The sequence below is a fragment of the Talpa occidentalis genome, unplaced genomic scaffold (genome assembly GCF_014898055.3).
Source record: "Talpa occidentalis isolate TD23 unplaced genomic scaffold, MPIMG_talOcc4v2.1 talOcc4.14, whole genome shotgun sequence".
NCBI lineage: Eukaryota > Metazoa > Chordata > Mammalia > Eulipotyphla > Talpidae > Talpa > Talpa occidentalis.
In genome coordinates, this window is record NW_023601433.1 from 45,239,063 (window position 1) to 45,264,549 (window position 25,487).

Sequence of the window (25,487 nt, forward strand, 5' to 3'; positions counted from 1 at the left end):
GCTTGGGCTGCCCCTCTCCCTGTCCTATAACAAAACGACCAACAAGAACAAACTGCGCAGCAAGCGGGACTGTGAGTGGAAAGGAACTATTGCAGCCACCACACCCCGTGAACGGGAGCTGAGGCGAACCCTGCAGGATCCGCCACGGCGGTGAGTGAACGGCTCCGGGCGCCATTAGAGAAGAACAAAGACCCCGGGAGACGCGCACACAGCCCGGGCTGCCGGTAAGCTGGCGCAGAGAGCGGCGCGCTTGGCGCGCTTGAAAAGAAAACGCGGACCGGGATCCCGGCTGCCCAGGTCCCTGCGCCTGCGACCTAGGCTTGCGGGGAGACGCATGGAGGCCCTCACGGGGGTGAAAGTCCCTCCCTGAGTGAGCAGAAACCAGGCGCCCAGGCACGGGAGCGGGGTGCAAAAGGAGCCATTCCCGCGCCACTGAACTGGGCTACAGCCCGCGTCCTGGACCTGAGGGCTTTGAACTGAGACCCGGGGCACGAAAATTCGGGGCGTGGGTTCTCCACGACGGTGGGGCACAAGGCAGACACAGCACCCCAAAGCTGTTGAGGTTTACCCTACCATTCCCGCTCTGTTCCCTGTCCCACTGGGTGGGGGGGGCGAAAAACAGCCCCCCAAGGACAATAGGAGAGATCTCTGGCGCCACCTAGCGACCAGGAAAAAAAAGTCACTAACACCCCATAGAACAGGAAATTTCTTAAGACTGCTTGAAAAGGGCAGAAGGCCTCTGGAGGACCCAGTGGCCAGCCGGGAAGTTAGCCCACCCCACGCCAGGCCCCTTCCAACCAGCAGTCTGAGCCCACAGAGGGAGCAGGCACCCTCGTCTGGGGCAGACCGGGGGGCGCAGAAGAGTGTGCCTGAAACCGGAGGCGCAGGGACTGCATCCCGCTTCGCCATTTTAGAACAGGGACATTTCTTCAGTAAAAACTGCCTAAAACCAGCAGAAAGCTCCCCCAGAAGACAGAGATGGCTCCTGGAAGAGCCAGAGGGGAGCGGAGAAGTTCACCCAAGATGCCAGTCAGTCCGAGCAACACAGTGTCCCAACGCATATGACAAATTAGAAAACAGACAGTAGGGAGTAGAAGAACCACACGCAACCTAACAACTCCTCAGGAAAGAAGCACACAACAAAAAGAAAACCACTCCCCAGATTGCAACGACAGCAACTTGGAAGAACTTCTGAGCCTTCCAGAAAGAGAATTTAAAATTGCCATGATTAAAAAAGTGATAGATCAGAAGAAGGAAATAGAGTCCCTAAAGAGGGAAGTAAAAGAAATGCAGGAGATCAAAGAATTAATGGAGGAACTAAAGAACTCTGGGAAAAGCAATGAAAGCAGAATAGATGAAATGGAAGAACAAATAAGTACTCTTGAAGACACAGAAATAAAAAGAACCAAAACAGAAAAGGAAAGAGAAGTACGAAGGAAAAAGAATGAAGAAAGACTTCGGGAACTATCTGACTCCATGAGGAAAGGAAATATAAGAGTTATAGGAATTCCAGAAGGAGAGGAGAGAGATGTAGGAACAGAGAAAATATTCCAGGAGATAATTGAAGAGAACTTCCCAAATGCAAAGAACGAGCTGAAAATTGATATACAAGAAGCAAGAAGAACACCAAACTTCCACGACAAAAGGAAAAACACAGCAAGACACATAATAGTAAAGCTCCCAAGAATCCAGGACAAGGAAAAAATAATGAAGCTGACAAGAGAGAAGAAACAGATAACATTCAAAGGAAAACCAATCAGGCTGACATCAGACTTCTCCGAAGAAGCACTACGGGCAAGGAGAGAGTGGAGGGACATAGTCAACAGACTCCAAGAAAACAGATGCCAACCAAGAATACTCTATCCCGCAAAGCTCTCTTTCCTCCATGAAGAAAGAATATGGACCTTCCCAGACAAAGAGAAACTCCGGAATTTCATTAAGACTAAACCCCCACTCCAAAAAATACTACAAGGAATCCTAAAGCCAGAACCTCAGAGGGACGAATAACAATGAAAGAAGACCAAAAAAAAAAAAAAGTTATTAAAAGAATAAATAAATAAAATCAAAGGAAAGACAAACATAATGGCAAATACAGATGCTAACATATCAATATTAACTCTAAATGTAAATGGACTAAACTCTTCAATAAAAAGACACAGAGTTGCAGTCTGGATTAAGAAACAAAACCCAACCTTTTGCTGTCTCCAGGAAACACATTTAGCTACAAAAGATAAAAATAGGCTCAAATTCAAAGGATGGAAAACAATCCTACAAGCAAATGGGCCAAAAAAGAAAGCAGGAACAGCTATACTTATATCAGATAAAACAGACTTCAAACTCAAAAAAATAAAAAGAGACCCCACTGGTCACTACATTATGATTAAGGGGACAATACTTCAAGAAGAAATAACACTCATTAACATATACTCACCAAACGAAAGAGCACCAAAATATATCAGACAACTGTTGTCCTCTCTGAAAACAGACATCAGAGAAAACACATACGTCGTGGGAGACTTCAACACACCACTATCAACAATGGATAGATCAACAAGACAAAAAATAAGTAAAGAAACTAAAGCTCTAAATAAGGACCTAGAGCATTTGGGCTTAACAGACATCTATAGAACACTAAACCCAAAAAAAACGGAGTACACATTTTTCTCAAGCGCACACGGATCATTCTCCAGGATCGATCACATACTGGGGCACAAGACAAACATCAACAGATACACCAAGATTGAAATCATACCAACCATCTTTTCTGACCACGAAGGCATCAAACTAGAAATAAATCATAAAAAGAAGGCAAGGAACTATCCTACCTCATGGAGATTAAAAGCCACACTACTGGAAGACCACTGGACTAACGAGGAGATCAAAGAAGAAATTAAAAAATTCTTTGAATTGAATGACAAGGAGGACACCAATATCCTAAATGTATGGGATGCAGCAAAAGCAGTAATAAGAGGAAAATATATAGCAATAGAAGCTCACATCAAAAAACAAGAAAGAACTCAAAGAAACAACCTAATCTCAAAGCTCAAAGATCTAGAAAAAGAACAACAAAAAAACCCCAAAACCAGTAGAAGAAAAGAAATAATAAAAACCAAAGCAGAAATAAATGAAATTGAAACTAAAAAAACAATCCAAAAGATCAATGAAACCAAGAGCTGGTTCTTTGAAAAAATCAATAAAATAGACAAACCCCTAGCCAGGCTCACAAAGGAAAAAAGGGAGAAAGCACAAATACACAGGATCATAAATGAAAGAGGAGAAATCACAACGGACACAGCAGAAATCAAAAGAATAATCAGTAACTACTATGAACAGTTATATGGAAACAAGTTCAACAACCTAGAGGAGATGGACAAATTCCTACAACTCTACAATCACCCAAAGCTAGATAAAGAAGAAATAGAACACCTAAACAGACCAATTACAAGCAGCGAAATTGAAATGGTAATCAAAAACCTCCCCAAAAACAAAAGCCCAGGACCTGATGGATTTACAAATGAATTCTACCAAACATTCAGAGACGAATTAGTGCCTATCCTTCACAAACTCTTCCAAAAAATTGAGAAGGAAGGGACAATACCAAACACGTTCTATGAAGCCAATATTACACTAATACCAAAACCGAATAAGGACAACACAAAAAAGGAAAACTACAGGCCAATCTCCCTAATGAACACTGATGCAAAAATCCTCAATAAAATTTTAGCTATCAGAATCCAACAATGTATCCATAAAATAATTCACCACGACCAAGTTGGATTCATTCCAGGGGCACAAGGATGGTTTAACATCCGAAAATCAATCAACGTTATCCAACACATCAACAAAAAGAAATATAAAAACCATATGATAATATCAATAGATGCTGAGAAAGCTTTCGACAAAGTGCAACACCCATTCATGATAAAAGCCCTTGAAATTCTTGGGATACAAGGAACATACCTCAACATCATAAAGGCCATCTATGACAAGCCAACAGCCAGTATCATTCTCAATGGTGAAAAGCTGAAAACAATTCCATTAAGATCTGGAACAAGACAAGGATGTCCACTCTCACCACTGCTTTTCAATATAATACTGGAAGTCCTAGCCAGAGCAATAAGACAAGAGAAAGACATCCAAGGAATCCACATAGGAAAAGAAGAAGTCAAACTATCACTATTTGCAGATGATATGATAATATACATAGAGAACCCCAAAATCTCCACAGAAAAACTAATTCAACTCATCAATCAATTCAGTAAAGTGGCAGGATACAAAATCAACACGCAAAAGTCAGTAGCCTTCCTATACACAAACAATAAATCTGAAGAAGAAGAAATCAAAAAAACCATCCCTTTTATTATCGAAACAAAAAAAATCAAATATTTGGGAATAAATCTAACAAAAGAGGTAAAGGACCTATACAAAGAAAACTATAAAACACTGTTAAAAGAAATAGAAGAAGACACAAAGAAATGGAAAGACATCCCCTGCTCATGGATTGGAAGAATAAACATTATTAAAATGGCCATCCTACCAAAAGCAATATACAGATTCAATGCTATTCCAATAAAAATCTCAATGGCATTCTTCAAAGAAATAGAACAATTATTGATGAAATTCATATGGAATCACCAAAAACCCCGAATAGCCAAAGCTCTCCTGAAAAAAAATAAGGAAATGGAGGCATCACACTCCCAAACTTCAAACTATACTACAAAGCCATAATCATCAAAACTGCATGGTATTGGAACAAGAACAGACATACAGACCAATGGAATCAAATAGAAAATCCAGAAATAAACCCACAGATTTATGGTCAACTAATCTTTGACAAAGGAGCAAAGACTATGCATTGGAGCAAAGAAAGTTTGTTCAATAAATGGTGCTGGGAAAACTGGGTCGCTACATGCAAAAGAATGAAGCTTGACTACTACCTCACACCATACACAAAAATCAACTCAAAATGGATTAAAGAACTAGACATAAGACCTGAAACCATAAAATATATAGAAGGAAATATAGGCGAAACACTACGTGATTTGCACATCAAAGACATCTTTACAGACACATCACCCAAAGCAGTGATAGTGAAGGCAAAGATAAACAGCTGGGACTACATCAAATTAAAGAGCTTCTGCACAGCAAAAGAGACAATAAAAAAACAAAGAGAAACCCCACCAACTGGGAGAACATTTTTGCACCCAACACTAATGATAAAGGACTGATCACAAAAATCTGCAAAGAGCTGATGAGACTCAGCAACAACAAAGAAAATAATCCAGTCAAAAAATGGGCAGAAGAGCTAAAAAGAAACTTCTCTGAAGAGGAAATGCAAATGGCCAACAGACATATGAAAAAATGTTCAACATCACTTATAATCAGGGAAATGCAAATCAAAACTACCATGAGATACCATCTCACACCAGTGAGAATGGCACATATTAAAAAAACTAGCAACAACAAATGTTGGCGAGGTTGTGGAGAAAAAGGAACTCTTCTGCACTGTTGGTGGGAGTGCAAACTGGTCCAACCACTATGGAGAGCTGTGTGGAGATTTCTGGACCTACTAAACATAGAGCTTCCATATGATCCAGCAATTCCACTCCTAGGTATTTACCCAAAGGACACAGAAACATCAATTCCAAAGAACACCTGCACCCCTATGTTTATAGCAGCACTGTTTACAATAGCTAAGCTTTGGAAACAACCCAAATGCCCAAAAATAGATGACTGGATCAAGAAGATGTGGTACATATATACCATGGAATATTACTCAGCATTCAAAAAAGATAAACACATGCAATTTGCAGCAACATGGATGGCGCTGGAAGGGATCATGCTCAGCGAAATAAGCCAAAATGAAAAAGAAAAATACCGGATGGTCTCACTCATAGCAGGAATCTAGAAAACTTAAATAAGGGACCAGGAAAATGAATATAAGAAAGTGAAAATCAAAATCAACAAAAAACTATGAACCAGAGACACTTTTTGGGGGGTGGGGGGCGGGAGGGGAAGGATTGGGGTCAGAATGGGGCATTTGCAATTGTATGGGGGAATATAAAAATAAAATTTATTAAATAAAAAAAAAAAAACTCCTAGAAAGTTCTAATTTCCACATTAGGATATAAAATGCTATAGACCTGGAAAGGGCAGGAGGCAAAGCAAGACAGCCAGAGCACAAGGCAGAGCCCCTCTAAGCCACTTCCCTGGTCTCTCTGAGAACAAATGGTAACAGTTCACCCCACGGTGATCCTGGATGTAAGCAGGGGGCACACAGAAACGTGCCCAGCATGGAGCAGACATGGAACAGCTGTACATTGACACAAATACCCCGCAGAATTAGAATACATGGGAAACATCATCAACTTCTCTTGGTTGCACTCAGCTGCTCTTCCTGTTTGCAGGAGACTTTACGATTCTGTCAGTTAAGGGCTGAGATCCCGGCTCATGGAGGCTTTCAGCATCACTGTTGTCTTAGCAGGTTTAGGTAATGGAATCTTTCGTAAGGACTAAGGATTCAATAGGTAGTGACACCTCCTTCAGATTTGAGCTGTTGTATTAGCATTTGTTTGGAAATGGAAGCCTCATTGTGCAGAACAGAGGGATATTCACTGCAAGCCCTCCTCAGGTCAATGGGAGGAAAACACTGGAGATAACAAATCAGATGGCATGCAGGAGGGGAGGGAAATGGTAGAGCAGGGGGCTGCAGACAGAACCACACCATAACCCCATGCAGTGCTGCTCTTTCTCTTGGAAACATCTGAAGGTTTTGCTGGACCTGTCTCTCTGAGCAGATACCAAATGCAGTCCACTTTTTAAGTGGGAACACAAATAATACAGGTTGCCAAAAATAGCGTATCTGTTCCTTACACTCCAAAATGGATCCACGTCCCATTTACTCTGGCAGCCCTGGGGTTACAAAATGACCAGATTCTATTAAATCTTGTTTTCTTCTTTTTCTACCAGAATGAAATAGGGTACAATAGAATCTGGGGTTTTTTGCTGTGTTCAATCACATCTGCTTCTTAGAAGAGAAAGCAGGGATTCTGGTTCTGAACATTAGACCCCAGGAAGCCACTCAGATACCAAGCCCTAAGGAGGTACAGAGTAGGATTTCCCATGAAAGAAAGGTGTCAGGTTGAATAATCTGAATCCTATCACCAAAGTGCTACCATGGATGAATAAAGAAAGCTTGCTAAAAAAATAATTCAGAAAAAACAAAGATTGTTCAACTTAGACAAGTGCTCGTCATACTTTGGGGAGACTTCTATGCTTGGCCTCTGCTGCGATCCTTTTTCTTTAGATGCCTCACATTTTAATGTACTAGATTCTTGTCTGAACTGATATTGGTTGAAACAAAGAAGCAGGGTAAAGCCAGCACTGCTTACATCACATTGAGGTGACTCACTGATGAATTCCCAAAATGTGGCTTCTTCTTCCTTGCAGCCTTCTCACCATTTCAGAAGTGAAGTGGTAGGCAAGGACTAGTAGGCATAGGCAGGGACTATCATCTGAAATGGATCACTGCAGGTGATCCATTTGTGTAGGGACCACAAATCTATACAGGTACTAAAACAGTAGCCATATCAAAAATGGCTACTCGCTTCTCCCGCCAGCAGGTCACAGAGCCTGACCCTCAGCTCCCACTTCTACACTGCACTTCACCCTCTGCAGCACCCCAAGGTCTCATACTTGTCCCTTAGCTGGCCACAGACATGGGCCAAGCATTAAGGCAATGACTTTGATGTAGCATTTGTAGCCTTTAAAGAAAGATCCTAAGCAAATACCACATCATACTATTCTTTTTCTCCCAAGCCCTCCCAGCTTTAAGCAAGAATATAAAGAAATATTAACTTTACTTCCCTAGTGAGGGAGAGATGTAATTAGAGCCTTGAGAAGGTTTCCCCACAGGCATTAGTGGATGAATTTGCCAGCACTTTGATGAGATAAAACATGGAACTTTCTATTCTGTGCCAGTTGCTCCTTTCTCTGGAACACAAAGTCATTTTTATGAGTGAAACTAGAAAGAAAAAAAAAAAAAGCAACAAAACCAAGGGAGATAAGGTCACCCTCTAGATTCTCCTTGCAAATTTCTCAGATCCCAGCAGACCACGACCCCTGGGACATGGCACAGCTGCACAGCGGCTCCTAACAACAAAAAAAAATAAGTGATTCCCACAAGGACTATAAAAGCTGAATACAAAGAAGAATCTCCATAATTCCAAACACTTTGTAGTAACCCTGGATAAAGTAGGTAAGAAAGGAAATACTATTCAAATCCTATTTCATCCAATCTCATTACAACAAATTCTCCAACTCAATGTTGTAGAATGACTTAGCAATCAGCTTACAAGAAATTATCAATCACCTACTATGTGACAGTTCATGCACCAGAGCCTGCAGTGATCCATTTCAGATGATAGCCAGATTCAATTTCATTTCAACAACCAAACTCTTGGATGGTGGCTCATAGTCATGGTAGCTTGTCTGCCTCTTTACCTTCTCTAAAATGTCCTTCTAGATGCATCATTTTCACCCTCCAAGGTCCATTTGGATTACCACCTTCTCTATAAGCCTTTGATCCTTTGCCCACCCCAAAATCTAACAGAAGTAATTCTCCCCTTTTGGAAATTTCTTTGTCTATAGAAAATACATAGTGACATATAATATAGATATATAACATATAGATATAGATACAAACATATATTATATCAATATATTTTAGATACAAAATGATATATCATTTTTGTGTATCTGTAACAATGGCACCATCTACTCACCATATCCTATCACTACACTACCCCAAGTGTGGTTGTCAGAACATCAGCATGCACATCATTTGGGAGCTTATTAGAAACAGAATCAGAACATGCATTTAACACGTTCCCAGGTGATTCTGATAGACATTTAACATTGAGAAGCTCTGTTATAGCCAATGGATGCTTAATAGGTATTTGTACATAATAAGCCAACTTCTACACAAAAATATATTCCCCCTCTCTCAATCCATCCTGTGACTACAGATGGGCAAGGGAGTATCTCATCTTGAAGGGGCAAGGGTGCTTTCTGCTTGCATTCCTTCTAACTTCCATGCAAGGCCTCTCAGCCTGCAGGTAGCAAGTCACTTACTCGTTCACTTGGGAAATACTGACTGAGTACACCACGTACTGTGCACACGGAATAAGAATACTTCCATCTCGGCCTCCCTGGTGGCACAGGCAGTTGAGCGCAGTGCTGTGAAGCCGTCCACAGCCTCTGCAGCGCAGGTTCGATCTCGGCTGGCTGTGGAGCTACTCACATGGCACAGCAGGTCTCTCCTGTCGCGCCCACTGCTCCCCTCAGCAGTGTATTTCAGTCTGTCTGTTCTGCTCCCCACTCTGTCTCTGGTGAATCCTCTCACCACCACCCCCACCCCCATACCTCTGGCCTGTACCCCAGTTCTTGTATGCATAAATAAAATAAATCTAAAAAAAAAAAAGAAAGAATACTTCCATCCTCAACACCCTGAACCAAGTTTGCAGGTTTGGAGAGTTTAAATTGAATGAGTGGTACATGGTCTCAAAGTGCCTTCCAGGGTGCTTATCTACTCTGCTAACTTCCGGTGTGTCAGGAGGGCACAGTTCAAGGCTGAACTCTACCTCCAGAACTCAGCAAGTTGCCCTACCCTGGGCCTAGATCTAGTAAAGCCTTGCCCCAGTGTTTCTTTAGTCATCAACATGCACCTCTGTCACCTGGAAAGCTTGAGAAAACACAGAATGCTAGCCTACCCCCAAAACTCCTGATCCAGTAGACACTGACATATAAAGAAGAAAAAAAGCAGGAATACTAAATAAGTGTGTCTTTGTTCTTTTCGCAGAGTATCCTGTCCAACTTTGTTGCCTTATGTGTTTCAGAGATATATGAAGAAGAGCCAAAAGTAGTAAGTCTTCATTTAATGAAGCCCATTGAGAAAACCAAATCCAGAAAGTTCACCAGTTTTTTTTAAAGATTTATTTATTTATGCATACAAGAGCTGGGGTACAGGTCAGGGGTGTGGGGGGGTGAGAGGTTTCATGAGAGATAGAGCGGGGGACAGAACAGGCAGACTAACTGAAATACACTGCTGAGGGGAGCAGCAGGCAAGTCAGGAGAGGTCTGCTGCGCCATGGGGGTTTCTCCCTGGCCAGCCAGGGACCAAACTCATGCCACAGAGGCTGTGGACTGCTCCATAGTGTGGTGCCCAACCCCTTGCACCACCAGGGAGGCCCAAAAGTTCACCAGTTTTTAATCAAAGGAAGAGGACTTGGTTGTCTACCTGTGCCACAAGCTTTGTTTGCTACAGCAAACACTATTGCTAAAGGGATCAAAACTCAGTCCATGGCAAAGAAAATAAATTTATACAATAGAGGGGACCCTCAAAACTAGGTTTAATTGTCTTTCACAGACAAAAGTAATCAGGTGCACCCTGCTCCGGCAATAGTTCATTTTCTCGCTAACTATAGCTATTCGCAGGGCTGAAGGGCAGAGGTAGACTTTCCCTTGCCTCACGCCTCCCATCTTCCAGCTGGCATCTTTATGAAATCCAGACAGCCAGGAAAAAGAGGGATGGGATTGTTTAGAGAGTTCCCAAATTCCTCCCCTTCCTCCCACACCCCTGTCACTTTCTAAACCCCATCTTAATAATCTCTGTAATAAAAACACTAAATAGGATCAGCTCTGGATAACCTATTAATACAGGATTTGCTATGTTTTGGGAATCCCTCTCCCCATTCGTGTAGTGCCCCAATTCCAATGGTCTGTGACAAATTCATTGGTCTGGAAAGTCTATTTCCAGACCTAGGTGTGCTAAACTTGGTTATCATCAGGAGTATCTACCAAGTATGTAAGTGTCGGGGGGATCCTGGAAGTTATTTTAAGTATTCTCATTTTCCCATGCCCAGCATAAATGGGGATGAAATCTTGCAATCAACATACATTGTGCAAAAATGGAAAATGATGTAAAAATATATAAAATAAAATAAAATAAAATCGTTAAGATTCTTCCCAGGCCATCCATACCTGAGATTCTTCCTTGACTCAACCTACCCTGCATCCACTCAGCTGCTATGTCAGCATCTGACCCAACTCCTATTTTGATGCCTCGTTTTAACTCTTCTTTTCTACCTTCTGATTGACTTCCTTATCTGCTGGTCTCACGCTACTACTTCTTTCTAGCTTAGGTACCAACGCCATCTGCAATGGTAATTCGATACATATGATCCCTTTGGCAAAGCCTAGCATCTCCAAACTCATTCCATTTCCTGAGTCTGGTCCCAGAGAGTATGAAGTCAAAATGCCGCATGAAGTATTTATAGGCACAGCAAAGTCAGATATTGTGTCCACCTTCCTTTCCTCCTCCTGCCACATTGTCTAGCACATAATAGATGTTCAATAAACATCTTTTGATGAGTGAGTAAATTATAGCTATCTCACACCTCAGGCAGACAGATAATGAGTTAATACAACTTTTTTTAAATTTTCTAATTTTATATATTTTTTACATCATTTTTCATTTTTGCCCAATGTAATATATGCGTTTTTATCTTGGTTATAGTCCCCATGCAATTCCCACTACCCTTGTTTTGAGCCTACTCCCTTCTCCCCACCCCTCATAGTGTGTCTCTGGTTTATAGTTGCTTGTTGATTTTGATTTTTACTTTATTACAATTAGTCTTTTACAATAGGTAGGCTATGGAAACAACCCAAATGCCCAAAAATAGATGACTGGATCAAGAAGATGTGGTACATATACACAATGGAATATTACTCAGCAATCAAAAAAGATAAACTCATGCAATTTGCAGCAACATGGATGGAGCTGGAAGGGATCAAGCTCAGCGAAATAAGCCAGAAAGAAAAAGAAAAATACCAGATGGTCTCACTCATAGCAGGAATTTAGAAAACCTAAATAAGGGAACAGAGAATGAGTTAATACAACTTTTAATATACAAGTGCTCCACATGTTTCTAGACAACTAATAAAATTAAACTTATAACCCACTGGATTAACATTCATGAAGTGCTTCAAAGTCAGCTAAATGAAATAAGGGACCAGGAAAAAATAATAATTACAACAAATTAAAAAACAAAATTAACAAGCAACTGTTAATCAGAGATACTTTGCAGGGGAGGAGGAGGGAGAGGAATCAAAACAGGGGAGAGAATGTGTTCTTACACAAGGGACTATGGTGATGGCACATAGGTGAATTGGTGGTGGGAATTTTGCAGGGACTAAACCTGGGAGGAGAAGAATGCATTGTACAGAAGAATGATGCAAAATATATAAAATTAAATTAAATTCAAAAAAATGCCTGAACAGGGTCTCCCTGGTGGTGTAGGGGCTAAGTCTCAGTGCCATCTACTTATCACTATGGTCTGAGTTTGATCTCCACCCAAGGAGCTAACCGACATGGTGCAGCAGACCTCTCTTATCTCTCCTGCTGCTCCCCTCAGCAGTGTATTTCAGTAAATCTGCCTGTTTTGCTCCCCACTCTGTCTCTGGTGAATCCTCTCACCCCCCACATCTGTGGCCTACACCCTAGTTCTTGTATGCATAAAATAAATAAAAATAAATCTTTTTTAAAAATCCACTAAATTTGTGCTATAAATTAGTCAACCGTTATTGAGTGGAAATGATCAAAGGGATGTATTTCACAATTCATTTGGGTTTGGAAGATAGATATGAGTGAAGAAGGAAAGGAAAATGGGACACTATGAAAAAAAGAAGTAATAATAAATTAATGCTCACCTTTATCAAAATCATCATCCTCAATTGCTTTTTCTTGAAGTTTCTGAAGATTTAACCTTAAGGATTTTACCTATGTTGGTATGAAGGGGGGGAAATAAAAACCAAATTACAATAGCATTCAAGCAAACTCACTTTGTTAAAGCTAAGACATTTAGAAACTATTTAGAAACTGAACTTCTTTATTCTTCTTTAAAAAAGGAACCGCAAATGTACAATTTTCCAATGCCAGATGCATTCATTTCTCTAAAAAATGTTATATAAAGAAAAAGTGTAATTTGAGCATAAAATCCACAGAGTTAGAATGTTATTTTAAACAAAACATCACACTGTACCCTTATCTGCATGAAAAAAAATGCATAATAAAAAGGAATACAGATTTCCTGACCTGACCAAATGGTCTGTTATAAAAATCACATTAAAATTATGAAGATAAACATATAAAAATTGGGAAAGAAAGCAAAAGAAGAACAGCATGAACTTAAACTCAGCAGGCTGTCCTGAAGGCTGGGTGAGAACGACAAGAAGAACTGCACCAGACCCTCTTACGAAGCAGAAGGTTTCCATTATAGAAAAGGGCATTGTCGTATTTAACCTGAATATACTCAAAGACCCCATCATTTGCCTGAGAATTGCCAATATGTTCATTTGTAATTATTTTTCTTCTCAACAGGAGGTTCAGGGATTTTCTGAAGATGGACTCTTGACCTATTAATGGGTGGATCTGGGCTTGCTCCCTAGAAACCCCTCCCTCCCATCCTTTGCCTGACTTAAATTTCCTTCAGCACCTAGCTCACGCATCACTCCTCCATACTGCTTCTCCTGTATCTGTATTTGTTTCTACTCATAACATCCATTTAACAAATATTTACTGAGTGTCTCTTAGATGTCAGGTAGCATTTGGGGTGCTGCAGAAACAGCGCAAAATTCTTAGCCCTCTAGACTTACTTTCTCATGTAGGAAGACAAAAGCTAAAATAATAAGAAAGTGCTTTGCCTCCAAAAGTGATCAGTGCTACAAAAGGAGAAAAAAAGTAAAACCAAGGAGGTCAGAAATGTAGGTAGACAGTGGGGTTGTAATTTTAAATAGGATCTCACTGAGAATGTGATGTTTGAGCAGAGATTTAAAAGTGATAAGGGAGTAAATCATGAGGATCTCTGGGAGAAACCCTTTACAACGGAGAGAAGAGTGGGTGCAAAGTCTCTGGAGCAGATGCATTCCTGGTATGGAACATTAAAGCAAGAAGGCCACTGAATCTGTAATGATTGATCAAGGGGAAAATTGTAGAAGATGGCATCAGAGAAGTAGTGAGTAATATGTATGAAGAGCCATGAAGACCATTTAAAAATTCTGATTTTACAGTTCAATAAAGTGGTAGGATATAAAATCAACACGCAAAAGTGAGTAGACTTCCTATACACAAACAAATCTGAAGAAGAAGAAATCAAAAAAAAAATCCCTTTTATTATTGAAACAAAAAAAAATCAAATACTTGGGAATAAATCTAACAAAAGAGATAAAGGACCTATACAAAGAAAACTATAAAACACTGTTAAAAGAAATAGAAGAAGACACAAAGAAATGGAAAGACATCCCCTGCTCATGGATTGGAAGAATAAACATTACTAAAATGACCATCCTACCAAAAGCAGTATACAGATTCAATGCTATTCCAATAAAAATTTCAATGTCATTCTTCAAAGAAATAGAACAATTATTGATGAAATTCATATGGAATCACCAAAAACTCTGAATGGCCAAAGCTCTCCTGAAAAAAAAAGAAGGGAATGGAGGTATCACACTCCCAGACTTCAAACTACACTACAAAGCCATAATCATCAAAACTGCATGGTATTGGAACAAAAACAGACACACAGACCAATGGAATTGAATAGAAAATCCAGAAATAAACCCACAGATTTATGGTCAACTAATCTTTGACAAAGGAGCAAAGACTATGCATTGGAGCAAAGAAAGTTTGTTCAATAAATGGTGCTGGGAAAACTGGGTCACTACATGCAAAAGAATGAAGCTTGACCACTACCTCACACCATGCACAAAAACCAACTCAAAATGGATTAAAGAACTAGACATAAGACCTGAAACCATAAAATATATAGAAGGAAATATAGGCGAAACACTACGTGATTTGCACATCAAAGACATCTTTACAGACACATCACCCAAAGCAATGATAGTGAAGGCAAAGATAAACATCTGGGACTACATCAAATTGAAGAGCTTCTGCACAGCAAAAGAGACAATAACAAAAACAGAAACCCCATCGACTGGGAGAACATTTTTGCACACAACACTAATGATAAAGGACTGATCACAAAAATCTACAAAGAGCTGATGAGACTCAACAAAAACAAAGAAAATAATCCAGTCAAAAAATGGGCAGAAGAGCTAAAAAGAAACTTCTCTGAAGAGGAAATGCAAATGGCCAGCAGGCATATGAAAAAATGTTCAACATCACTTGTCATCAGGGAAATGCAAATCAAAACTACCATGAGATACCATCTTACATCAGTGAGAATGACACATATTAAAAAAACTAGCAACAACAAATGTTGGCGAGGTTGTGGAGAACAAGGAACTCTCCTGCACTGTTGGTGGGAGTGCAAACTGGTCCAACCACTATGGAGAGCTGTGTGGAGATTTCTGGACCTACTAAACATAGAGCTTCCATATGATCCAGCAATTCCACTCCTAGGTATTTACCAAAGGACACAGAAACATCAATTCCAAAGAGCACCTGCACCCCTATGTTTATAGCAGCACTATTTACAATAGCTAAGCTTTGGAAACAACCCAAATGCCCAAAAATAGATGACTGGATCAAGATGTGGTACATATATACCATGGAATATTACTCAGCATTCAAAAAAGATAAACACATGCAATTTGCAGCAACATGGATGGCACTGGAAGGGATCATGCTCAGCGAAATAAGCCAGAAAGAAAAAGAAAAATACCGGATGGTCTCACTCATAGCAGGAATCTAGAAAACTTAAATAAGGGACCAGGAAAATGAATAACTATAAGAAAGAAAATATCAAAATCAACAAACAACTATGAACCAGAGACACTCTATGGGGTTTGGGGGGCGGGGAAAGGAGGGATTGTGGTCAAAATAAGGGGGTTGTAATTGTATGGGGAATATAAAAATAAAATTTAAATTAAAAAATCAGAATTCAAAAAAAATTAAATTAAATTAAATTGAAAATAAATAAAAATTCTGATTTTACTCTGAAGGTCATGGGGAGACATTGGTGCTTTTGAGGAAAAAATATGTGATCTGATGTATGTTTGAAGAGTCTCATTCTGACTGCCCCAGATAGAGGTACAAGTAGGGTGGCCAGGTTAGAAGGAAGCTATGGAACCAAACCAGGAAAGAGGTGATGGGAGCTTGGATTGTAGCAGGAGCAGAGGAGATGGAGAGACGTGATCTGATTCTGAAAATATTCCAAAAATGGCTGGTGGAGAGAGGACCAACAGGAACAACTCACCAATCACAAGCAGTGAAGGGGGGAAGAGGTGAGAAAGAGTCAGGCTAATGCCAGGCTTTTGGTGTGAGCCACTGGAAGAAAGGAGTTGCAAGAAAGTATCTTAGTGATCCCACCATCTTTTTGTTTTGTCTGCAGTCTCCATTTAACCCTGAAACATGTAATTGCTCTTAGAGGATCCTCAGGGTCCCCTTCCTGTCTCAATGATTAAGGGGGCCACATGCAGACAAGGCCCAGTGTGGGTTCCTGAGTAACTCTGCAGAGCAGAGTCCCCAACCACCTCTGTGGAAGGTGAAGCATAAGCAAGAAACACGACTCTGGTTTACTAAGCCTCTGATATTGTCTGACTGACTGTCTCTAGCCAATACTAACTAGTATAATCTCCAAAGCCAAGCACAAAGTGTTGTACTAGCACTGATGGGAAAATATTTTCTGAATGAAAGAATGAGTGATCATGTTAACACCTTTATAACTGCAAATTTTACCAGTTCCTTAGTCCTTCATAATAGGGGTAGGAAAAAAGGCTGTATGGTTGATTGAACTGCTACATAAAGCTATAGGATTACCATCGCCACATCCAAATTATGGTACTATTAAACACTTACTAGAGCTCAAGCAGATCAAAGAAAAATTCATTCACAACCAATGCCCACCTCATTTTACCCCTCTTGGCTAATTACCCTATAAGTGTCTGAATGGATGCCCTGGATATGCCTGAACATCCATCTTGCTGGAAGCACAGCCACTGATGGGCATGTCTTTACCAGTGACACAGCCCAGGTGAGACAGGCAATTTCCTTTTTCACCAGTTTCTAGCACCTAATTTCCTGCCTTCTCAGACTTAAGGACACTAGACAACACTGCAGCACTATGCTGGGAGGCCATTGTAAATAGTAAAATCACCAACAAAAAGCACAAAAAACATGACAAGCACAACACTAAATAGACCACCAAAAAGACTCTTTTATGGGATGAGACCTGAAACAAGAAAACAGGGTGTGGCCTTGTTTGACTTCAACTGGGAACACCCATCGAGTGACTCAAATTTGCAGCCATTCTGCACATATCCACAAATGGCCAGGAAAGCAATGCCAACATTAACTTTGAAGATACCGTTAAATTTTAGCAAGAAAGCAAATTCTCAAATATAGAAACCACAAATACTAAGGGGCCACTGTATTTTAAAAGGAGCTAACATTCAAATTCCTGAGATTTGCATTTTTAAGGAGAAGGGAGGGGGAATTAAGAACTCATGATATAACACCTAGAATCCCAATCTTTCAAAGGATTCTTTTGAAGACCCTTAGCCCAACTCCCCAGTTCTGAGTAGCCCAACTGAGGAAACTGGGGCCTCTGCACAGACATAATAGAAATAGCAGGTCCTTCCCCATGGCCCTCTCATCTCACACAACCCCAGCTATCAGGAGCCTGTTCCTCTTATTAAAACAAAATCTGTCTGCTCATAAACTCTCTGCCCTGGGCAGAGATCCTTCTCTCACTCCCACCACTCTGAATAAAGTTAATTCCTTTTCCACACAACAGAGACACTCACATAATTGAAAATGGCATCATGTGTTCCCCTGTCCAGGTGTTAAATTACCATAAACAATGATACTTAAACTATAAATAAACTGTGTCCAGAGCCTATCCTTTGAGATATGAGTTAAATTTTGAGCTTCCTTTGGTGAGAAGTCTTCCTTTCTTTTTCTTCGAGTCAAATTTTCTTAACTTTGAGTTATTTTCCTATGGATAATAACAGGCAATACCCTGGGCACCTGTGTAGCGCCAGACTCAGCTAGACTCTGGATGACCACGTTAATCCTCATGGCAATCTAGCAACATTACCTCTGCCTTCTATGAGAGCATCTTGAGCCATAGAACAATTAAGTGAGAATCTCGGATCACATAGCCAGGTAGGGACAGCAATAGGCTACCCTCCCGCTAGCGTGCCATGCTGCAGGCTCAACAGGACAACTCACAGGCACCCCAGTAGGCACCGAGGGGCAGCAGGGCTCACACCTCCCCCAAAGCTCCTGGAGTGGCAGAAGTACAGACTAGGTAAGCACGCCGCGTGGACAAACCCCAGCAACCTGGCCCTCCTTCCCCATAAAACAACTCTCTAGTGGGTTATCACCAATTCTTTATGTTCAAAGGCTGCTATTGGGCAATAAATGAGAAAGGAAGGGATGAGTCTAGGGTTGGTTTTATTTTCTTTCTAAAACTAAATATCAAGAAATCTAAAAGGGGGTAGGTGTGGTGACATACATCTGAAGAAGTATGAATGTATCTCCAAATCACATACAGTGTTGTAATCCAACATTACCTTGATTTTAAAAAAAGACAATTTTTAAAAATTAATAAAATAACAGATGAGTCAAAGTAGCATGGAACCTACTTTGAATCAGTCTCCATCTTGGCTGTAGCTGCCACAGGGAGATTCTAGGACAAAGCAGCTCCCTGTCAGTGAGTACAAAATGGGTGATGAACCCACTCATAGGTTTCTGCTGACCAATGATGGCTTAGGGGAAAGACAGCAACACCCTCTTTTCCCTGCTTATCTGTGATTATGAAAGAAACAATAAGACCAGCTGATGGTCACAAAAGACCCCACATTACAGCTTCCTGTCTGAAGAATCCTGTCCACTAATGCAAAAGGTTCAAACAAAAGACCTAAACCCTAGTTCACTCCTCTTCTTGATTCTTTAAAACTACCCTGTGCCCTGGCCCTGATGGAGCACACCTGGGTTCACCCTTGGGTCGTACGTCCAAATCATGATTCTTATTCTTGAATAAAAGTTTGTTTGTTTTTTCAATTATATTATATCTGATTATTTCTCAGTGAACGGTGGCTCTCCCCAGCCACAGTCCCTGGAATTCCAGCTCCCAGGTCCTCCTGTGACCCGGTGACCCTCTCTCAGAGAGCTGGCATGGTGAACCCAGGGCACGGTTGGGTCCCCAAGGAGTCACATCTGCTCAGGGTTTCACAGATTCCAGTTTGTCAAAAACTCTGGGTTCTTAGGAAGACGTGATCTAGAGCCAAGTGAGAGAACATAAGAGGAAGGGAAAAACTGTTGGCGTTGGTGCTACCAAAATCTAGCAGATGATTCTTGAGCACCGCAGTAGAATCATTGCCAAGGAGAATTTCTCTCTGGTTGGTTATTTGGGAAGAAATGGAGCTGGTTATTATAACAGCATCCTGCTTTGCTTCTCTTGAGTCAAAATTGGATTTTGGAGATAGAGAAACAGTGGTATGTTGTAGAGATGTTTTTTAAGATCTCCAACACAAAGTGCTGAAAATTGATATTTAGGGTCAGTGAGTGCTGTAAGGGGGCATGTCCTAAGTGCTGTGGGAATGAAACAGAAAGAGGAGTTCATTTGATCTGAAACGCCCCAGGAAGTGGCTTAGAGTCACACCTGAGGGATAATATAGGGAAAGTGTAGGAAGATCATCCCAGGCAGAGAGAAAACTGTAAGCATAAGATTGCGGCACAGATTTCCCTGGTGTCTTCAGGAACAGGAAGCAGTCCCAGATGGCTGAGCTGGCAGGAGTCAAGCATTGGAGCAGGCAGGGAAAGGTCTCCACGATCAGGATAAGGAACATGCATACTATCCCAAGAGGAGCAATGAGCCAGCATAGGAGCCAAGCCCAGAAACACACCATTCCACCAACCTTCCAGAAGGTAACTACTGATCACAGGGAGGATGAACTGGAGAAGAGAGACACTGAGAGAAGGTAAATATGCCAATAATCTCTTGCAAAACCCTGGTACAAGATAACAAGAAATTACACAAAAGCAGTGGCCATGGCTGTGAGAGGCAGGCTGGCCACTGGACTGTGAGATCTTGGAGCCTGGTTGACCACATGAAGAAAATGAGGGCAGGGAACACTGATGATGAGGGCTGTTTCTCTAAGGAAACGAATGGATTCTTTTCATTTAAAACAACAAATATGTATCAAGAGTAAGGCCCTTTCAAACAGGTTTGGTGGAGATGACAGTAGCTTCAGTTTGGGTCACATAAAACTTGAGGATTCTGTGCACCACTTGGGAATAGAGACCCCCATGTCTGGCATGACTTTGCTCTTTCCCCGAGTTATAAGTCAGATGGCAGGTGGAGGGGCCCTGCAGGCCAGCACAAGGCAAATGGATGGGCCAGGAACACTAAAGGGAAAGAATTGAAAGTAAATGAGATCTGACTGATGGGAATGAATGTGAACTTCACCTCCTCAGGTACATGATGTCCCTGCCTATAAATACATATATATATATATATATATATATATATATATATATATATAGGTATAGAAGTGTGTGTGTATATGTGTATATATATATGTATATATATATATGCTAAGTATATATATATGCCTATAAGTGTATATATATGCCTATAAGTATATATATATATATATATGTATACACAGACATGTATACACAGACACACACACATATACACAGACACAAGCACACACCCAGAAGGAAAACAGCCTTCAAGAGCATAAGCCACCCAGCACTCTGGGTCTGCCACAAAGCAGCTCTGCCTTGGGCTCCATGGGAGCTTTTCAGGGAAGAGCAATGCTGCCAACTCCCATGCCCACCTCTCAGATAAGAAAGGGAGCAGCAACGTCATGGCACTGGGACTTACATTTATCCATCCATGCTAATTTCCAAAGCATTTACGTTTTCATTCGGCAACAGAGCCATCTGTGCAGTGTTATCTCTACATAAGGAGACTGAGGGCCAAGAAGTTTAATGACCAGAAAGGAAGTCTCCTGATTCTATGCTATGCAGTTCCCACCACAGAAGGATGAGACATGAAGCTCATCGCACCCAGTACATGGGAGTCAGCATCTTCATATCACTAGATCCCTTTTGAACATCAGCCACCTTCATCTCCCTCTATCCCTGGCCTCTATCCCTGTTTCAAAGCAGAGCAGGGTGAGCTAAACTGCATGCATCCACTAGGCCAGCAACTGCAGAGGGGCAGCAGCCCAGCAGAGAGCAAAGATGGGTGAATAACAAGAACAGACTGGTGTTCAAAGTGAAACAGCAGAGACAGAAGTGCAGCAACATCTTTGTACAGTCAGCCACAAAAGGAGCTGTTGCAGCTTCTAGGGAGGAAGTCGGTCAAGCCAGAACCACTCATTTCCTGCCCTTTGCCCAGAGCTAATCTGAGCTTGTGACAATCTCAGGGCCCCAAAGGTTGGGGAGACACCAACCTCCAGCTGCCTCCGGTGGCTCAGCAGGCAGTCCAGTAGCACAGACTCACATTTCCTGAGAAGTAGGTCCGAGGGGAGGGCATCCCCCAAGATGTTACCCTGGAAGCAGGAGGAGGCAGTGTCGGTGGCCAATAAAGCAAGTTTCTCACAAGCCAGACTGGGACTGCCCCCTGCGGCCTGCACACAGTGTTCCGGGCCCTGAGCTGTCTTGAGACTGCAGGACAGAGAGAGAAGTCGAAGGTCCGCATGAGGCCTTTCCAAGTCAGCAGCCATGGCTTCTGTCTCCTCTAGACTCTGACAAGGGGCTTTGGCTTCTCTGGATGGTGGGCAGCCTTCTGCTTCTCCACGTTCCCCAGCAGAGCCAAGTGAGAGCCGGATGAAGCTAAAGCTGGAGGTGAAGGCATCCTGACAGCCTTCTGGGGCTGAGGGGGCTTTGAGGCCACTTGCGAGGCTGCAGCTATCACTACTCACCTCCTCTGAGGCCAGACAGCCCTTTGTCCAGGTGCCCCTTGCTCCTTCGCTGCAGGCTGCATCCCAGCTAAGGTCTGGGGGCTCAGCACTGTCCATGGATGGAAGCTCCCCCTGACAGCTGATGTTCCCAGGGCCACATGACCTGGTTATCCTGTTGGGAAGTTTGGCAGCAGCTCGAAGCTGAATCCCAAAGAGCCCCGTGGCTCCCCTTACAGGGCTCAGGGCCAGGCGTAGGTGGCCCAGAGAGGTCAGGATAGAGGCTGTTGTGCCCTTGGGGACAGGGCTCCCAGCAGAGGGACCTTGCCACTGGCTTCCAGAGTCAAGCGCACACTGTGCAGTCCTTGACTCAGACTTCTCACTGCACACCTCTCCCTGGGGCCAGAATGGGGTGCCCACTGCTGGGGCAAGGAACCCGATCTGGGGCCCAGCTGTGCTTCTCATGTAGCCCGGCCTCCGTGCCAGCCTCCTCCTCCGAAAAGATGCTGCAGGTGCTGCACAATCCTGGTTGCCTGGGAAGAAAACAGAAAATGGTGCCGTAAGCACACAGCTCCCGCCGGCTCAACTGGAACTGCATTTGCAGAACATCCCTGAGGTCATCTCCCAGTGCATTTGTCCAGGAGAGATGATGGTTCAGTGAACTCAGGGCCAACCTGCTATGAACATTTCTGATGATCCTTGGGAAGTGTTTGCTTTGAATGTACAGAAACAACACAGCATCTCAGCGCCTCTGTTTAGCAGAGCAGCTGGCATTGTTGTGAGTTTTGCCAACACGTCAGCATGCAGATTGGAGATACAACCTCGGCAGCCCTTTCTGAACCCTCCAGCATCTTGCCTGTTGGTCTTTTAGGTACATCAGCATTTTCATCACAGAGTGAGCCCAGAGAAAGCAAATGACTTGAAACCAGAATGTCAGCGCACTCCTCAAAATGAGATCAAATCACTTATTCTTGCTACTCATTGAACAATAGGTCAATTTTCATTATCTGAGCTATCCATGTCCCTGCATGACTGTGGCACAATTTATGCCCATCAATTCATCTCACACAGAGGATTACAGGAGGCCCTGCTTGATGAATTCTCCAAATTGGGGGCTGTGTTCTTCCCCCTCCAAACGACCCCTGCCCCCAGCCATGCAAGAGGAATAGAAACAATGAAAAATACTGACATTTCAAAGAGCCAGGGCAGTGTAGCAGTTGAGAGCATAGTTCTGACATCTTGGCAGGTTGAAACCCTGGCTGTCTACTGCTGGCTGTGTGACTTTCCACAAGTTACCTAACCTTTCTCTGCTTCAGTTTTCTTATCAGTAAAATGGGGAAATAAACAGTACCTGTGATTAGATGGTTGCTATAAGCATTAAATTAAATGAGTTGTTAGACGTAGACAGCTTAGAACAGCACGTAAGACTCATAATAAGTGTTGGTTATTATTTTCACATTGCATAGCACCGTGTTAATCATAATGTGCCTTCATCTACATTAATTTCAATTGTTCCCTGATGAAATCATGTAACTCAGTCATACCAGGAATTGCAACAGAGGCTCAGAAAATTTGACTTTCAGGTCTCCCCAGTGGCACAGCGGGTTGAGAGCAGCTCTGTAAAGCTATCTGCAGCCTCTGCAGCATTTGTTCGATTCCCGGCGAGCCAGGTAGATTCCCACATGGCGTGGCAGACCTCTCCTGTCTTGCCCACTGCTCCTCTCAGCAGTGTATTTCAGTGAATTTCCTTCTGCCTGTTCTGCTCCCTGCTAGGTCTCTGGTGAATTCTTTCACCCTCCTGCACCTCTGGCTTGTACCCCAGTGCTTATATAAATAAATAAATCTTTAAAAAAAAAAAAAGAAAGAAAAGAAAATTTGACTTTAAAAAAAAAAAAAACTAAGCGACCTGAAATTCAGAGAATTTGAATTTTCAAAAACTCCATGGTAGTCAAATGACCAATACAAAGTCTCTGGACTCTGCTGGCATAGTAAGACCGACAGCATTAAACACAGTTGTATGTATTACTGCAGCCTGAGGAGAGAAGTAGAACAAAGCCTCACTGCAGGCTCACACACCTTGCTATGTCTCCCAGAACATAGATGGCGCTAGGACCTTTGCTGAGGTCAACAGAAAGCACTGAGTGTAAATGACCCCACAGTTGCCATCAGCACACACACCAGTCTCTGGAATAGGTGTCATGAAAAGCCCTGGGGAAATGAGCAGAGGCTACCTGTTCTAGAATTTGAGCACCTTAGGACAAGACATGTTCACCCAATGGCCTGCTCTCATCTACTGAGCATACCAATAGCTGGGACCCTAGAAAGAGCTACTAACACCCAGTGTACATAGAATTCTAGGAGCGTGCAGTGCAGGGAGCAATGGAAAGAAAGGTTATAAGGAGCTAGGAGAAGAAGTCAGGGCAAAGGTAAGGAGGAGCATGTAACACAATCCTAGGAGCTGGGTACTATTTTCAGCTAATAAATAATAAAATCAAGCCCAGAAGACTTGAGTATGACCTAGAACTCCTAGATCAGTTTCCCAAAGCCTCGATCTGAAAAGAAGCCCACCTCAATTCTAAAACATATGCTCTGTCTCTATCCAAGTATATCAGTTAGCATAACTTGAAATGACAAGAAGTTAGAAGCAGGGTCTCAATAAGATATCTGAACATCCACCATTATAGCAGCATTATTCAGAATAGCCAAGGAGGGGAGACAACCCAAGTGTCTATTGACAGATGAGATGAATGAATAAACAAAATATGGCATATGCATATAGTGGAATATTATTCAGTTGAAAAAGGAAGGAAATTATGACACATGTTATAATGTAGGTAAACCCTGAGGACATGTCAGTCACAAAAGGACAAAATATAAGTCTACTCATACAAAGTACTCATATAAGTACTCATATAAAGTAGAATGACTTTGGTAGTCAATAGCAGGCAATGGGCAGAGGCTGGGCAGAGGCTGGGCAGAGGCTGGGCAGAGGCTGGGCAGGGGCTGGGCAGTACAGATAACGTCAATGGGGACAGAGTTTCAATTCAGAAAGAGAAAAATTCTGAAGATGGATGGTGATGTTGGTTGCATAACAAGATGAATGAACTTAATGTCACTGAACTGTACACTTAGGAATGGTTGAGAAGGTAAAGTGTGTGTGTGTGTGCACTTGTGTGTGTGTATTTTACCACAATTTAAATGTTTTTTTAATTTGAATAAGCCAATTTGGGTCATCATGTTCTCTGGTCCAAAGGACACCCTATCCCATCCTTCAGGGGTTTCATCATCCAAGGGTACTCCCAGTACATTGGGGTCTTGTACACAGAACAGTCAGCAGCACAGACCTGTGGTAACTAGGGGGGAGAGGGCAGCAGAAGGACAAAATGTAATATGCCCTAAAAAACTGGCAAAATATTTTTTTAAAGAACACGAATCCAAAAGGAAGTAAAGAGGACATTGAATTCTGGCTTCAATTACCAAAGGAAAACAACCCAGCAATTTCATATCTTGAAAAAGGAGTCCTGTGAAATCTATATTGTCTTTTGGCT

The 25,487-nt window shown here is 42.1% G+C and overlaps 1 protein-coding gene across 1 annotated transcript in view; it reads right to left on the minus strand.

The window, feature by feature from the left end:
• DISC1 (DISC1 scaffold protein) overlaps positions 1 to 25,487 on the minus strand; it is a 315,559-nt gene that overhangs the window by 246,645 nt on the left and 43,427 nt on the right. The window contains exons 2-3 of the mRNA XM_054694671.1: positions 21,493 to 22,472; positions 12,769 to 12,838 (exon numbers count right to left, since the gene is read on the minus strand). Coding sequence (XP_054550646.1) covers positions 12,769 to 12,838; positions 21,493 to 22,472 — 1,050 coding nt within the window. The remainder of the gene's footprint in view (positions 1 to 12,768; positions 12,839 to 21,492; positions 22,473 to 25,487) is intronic.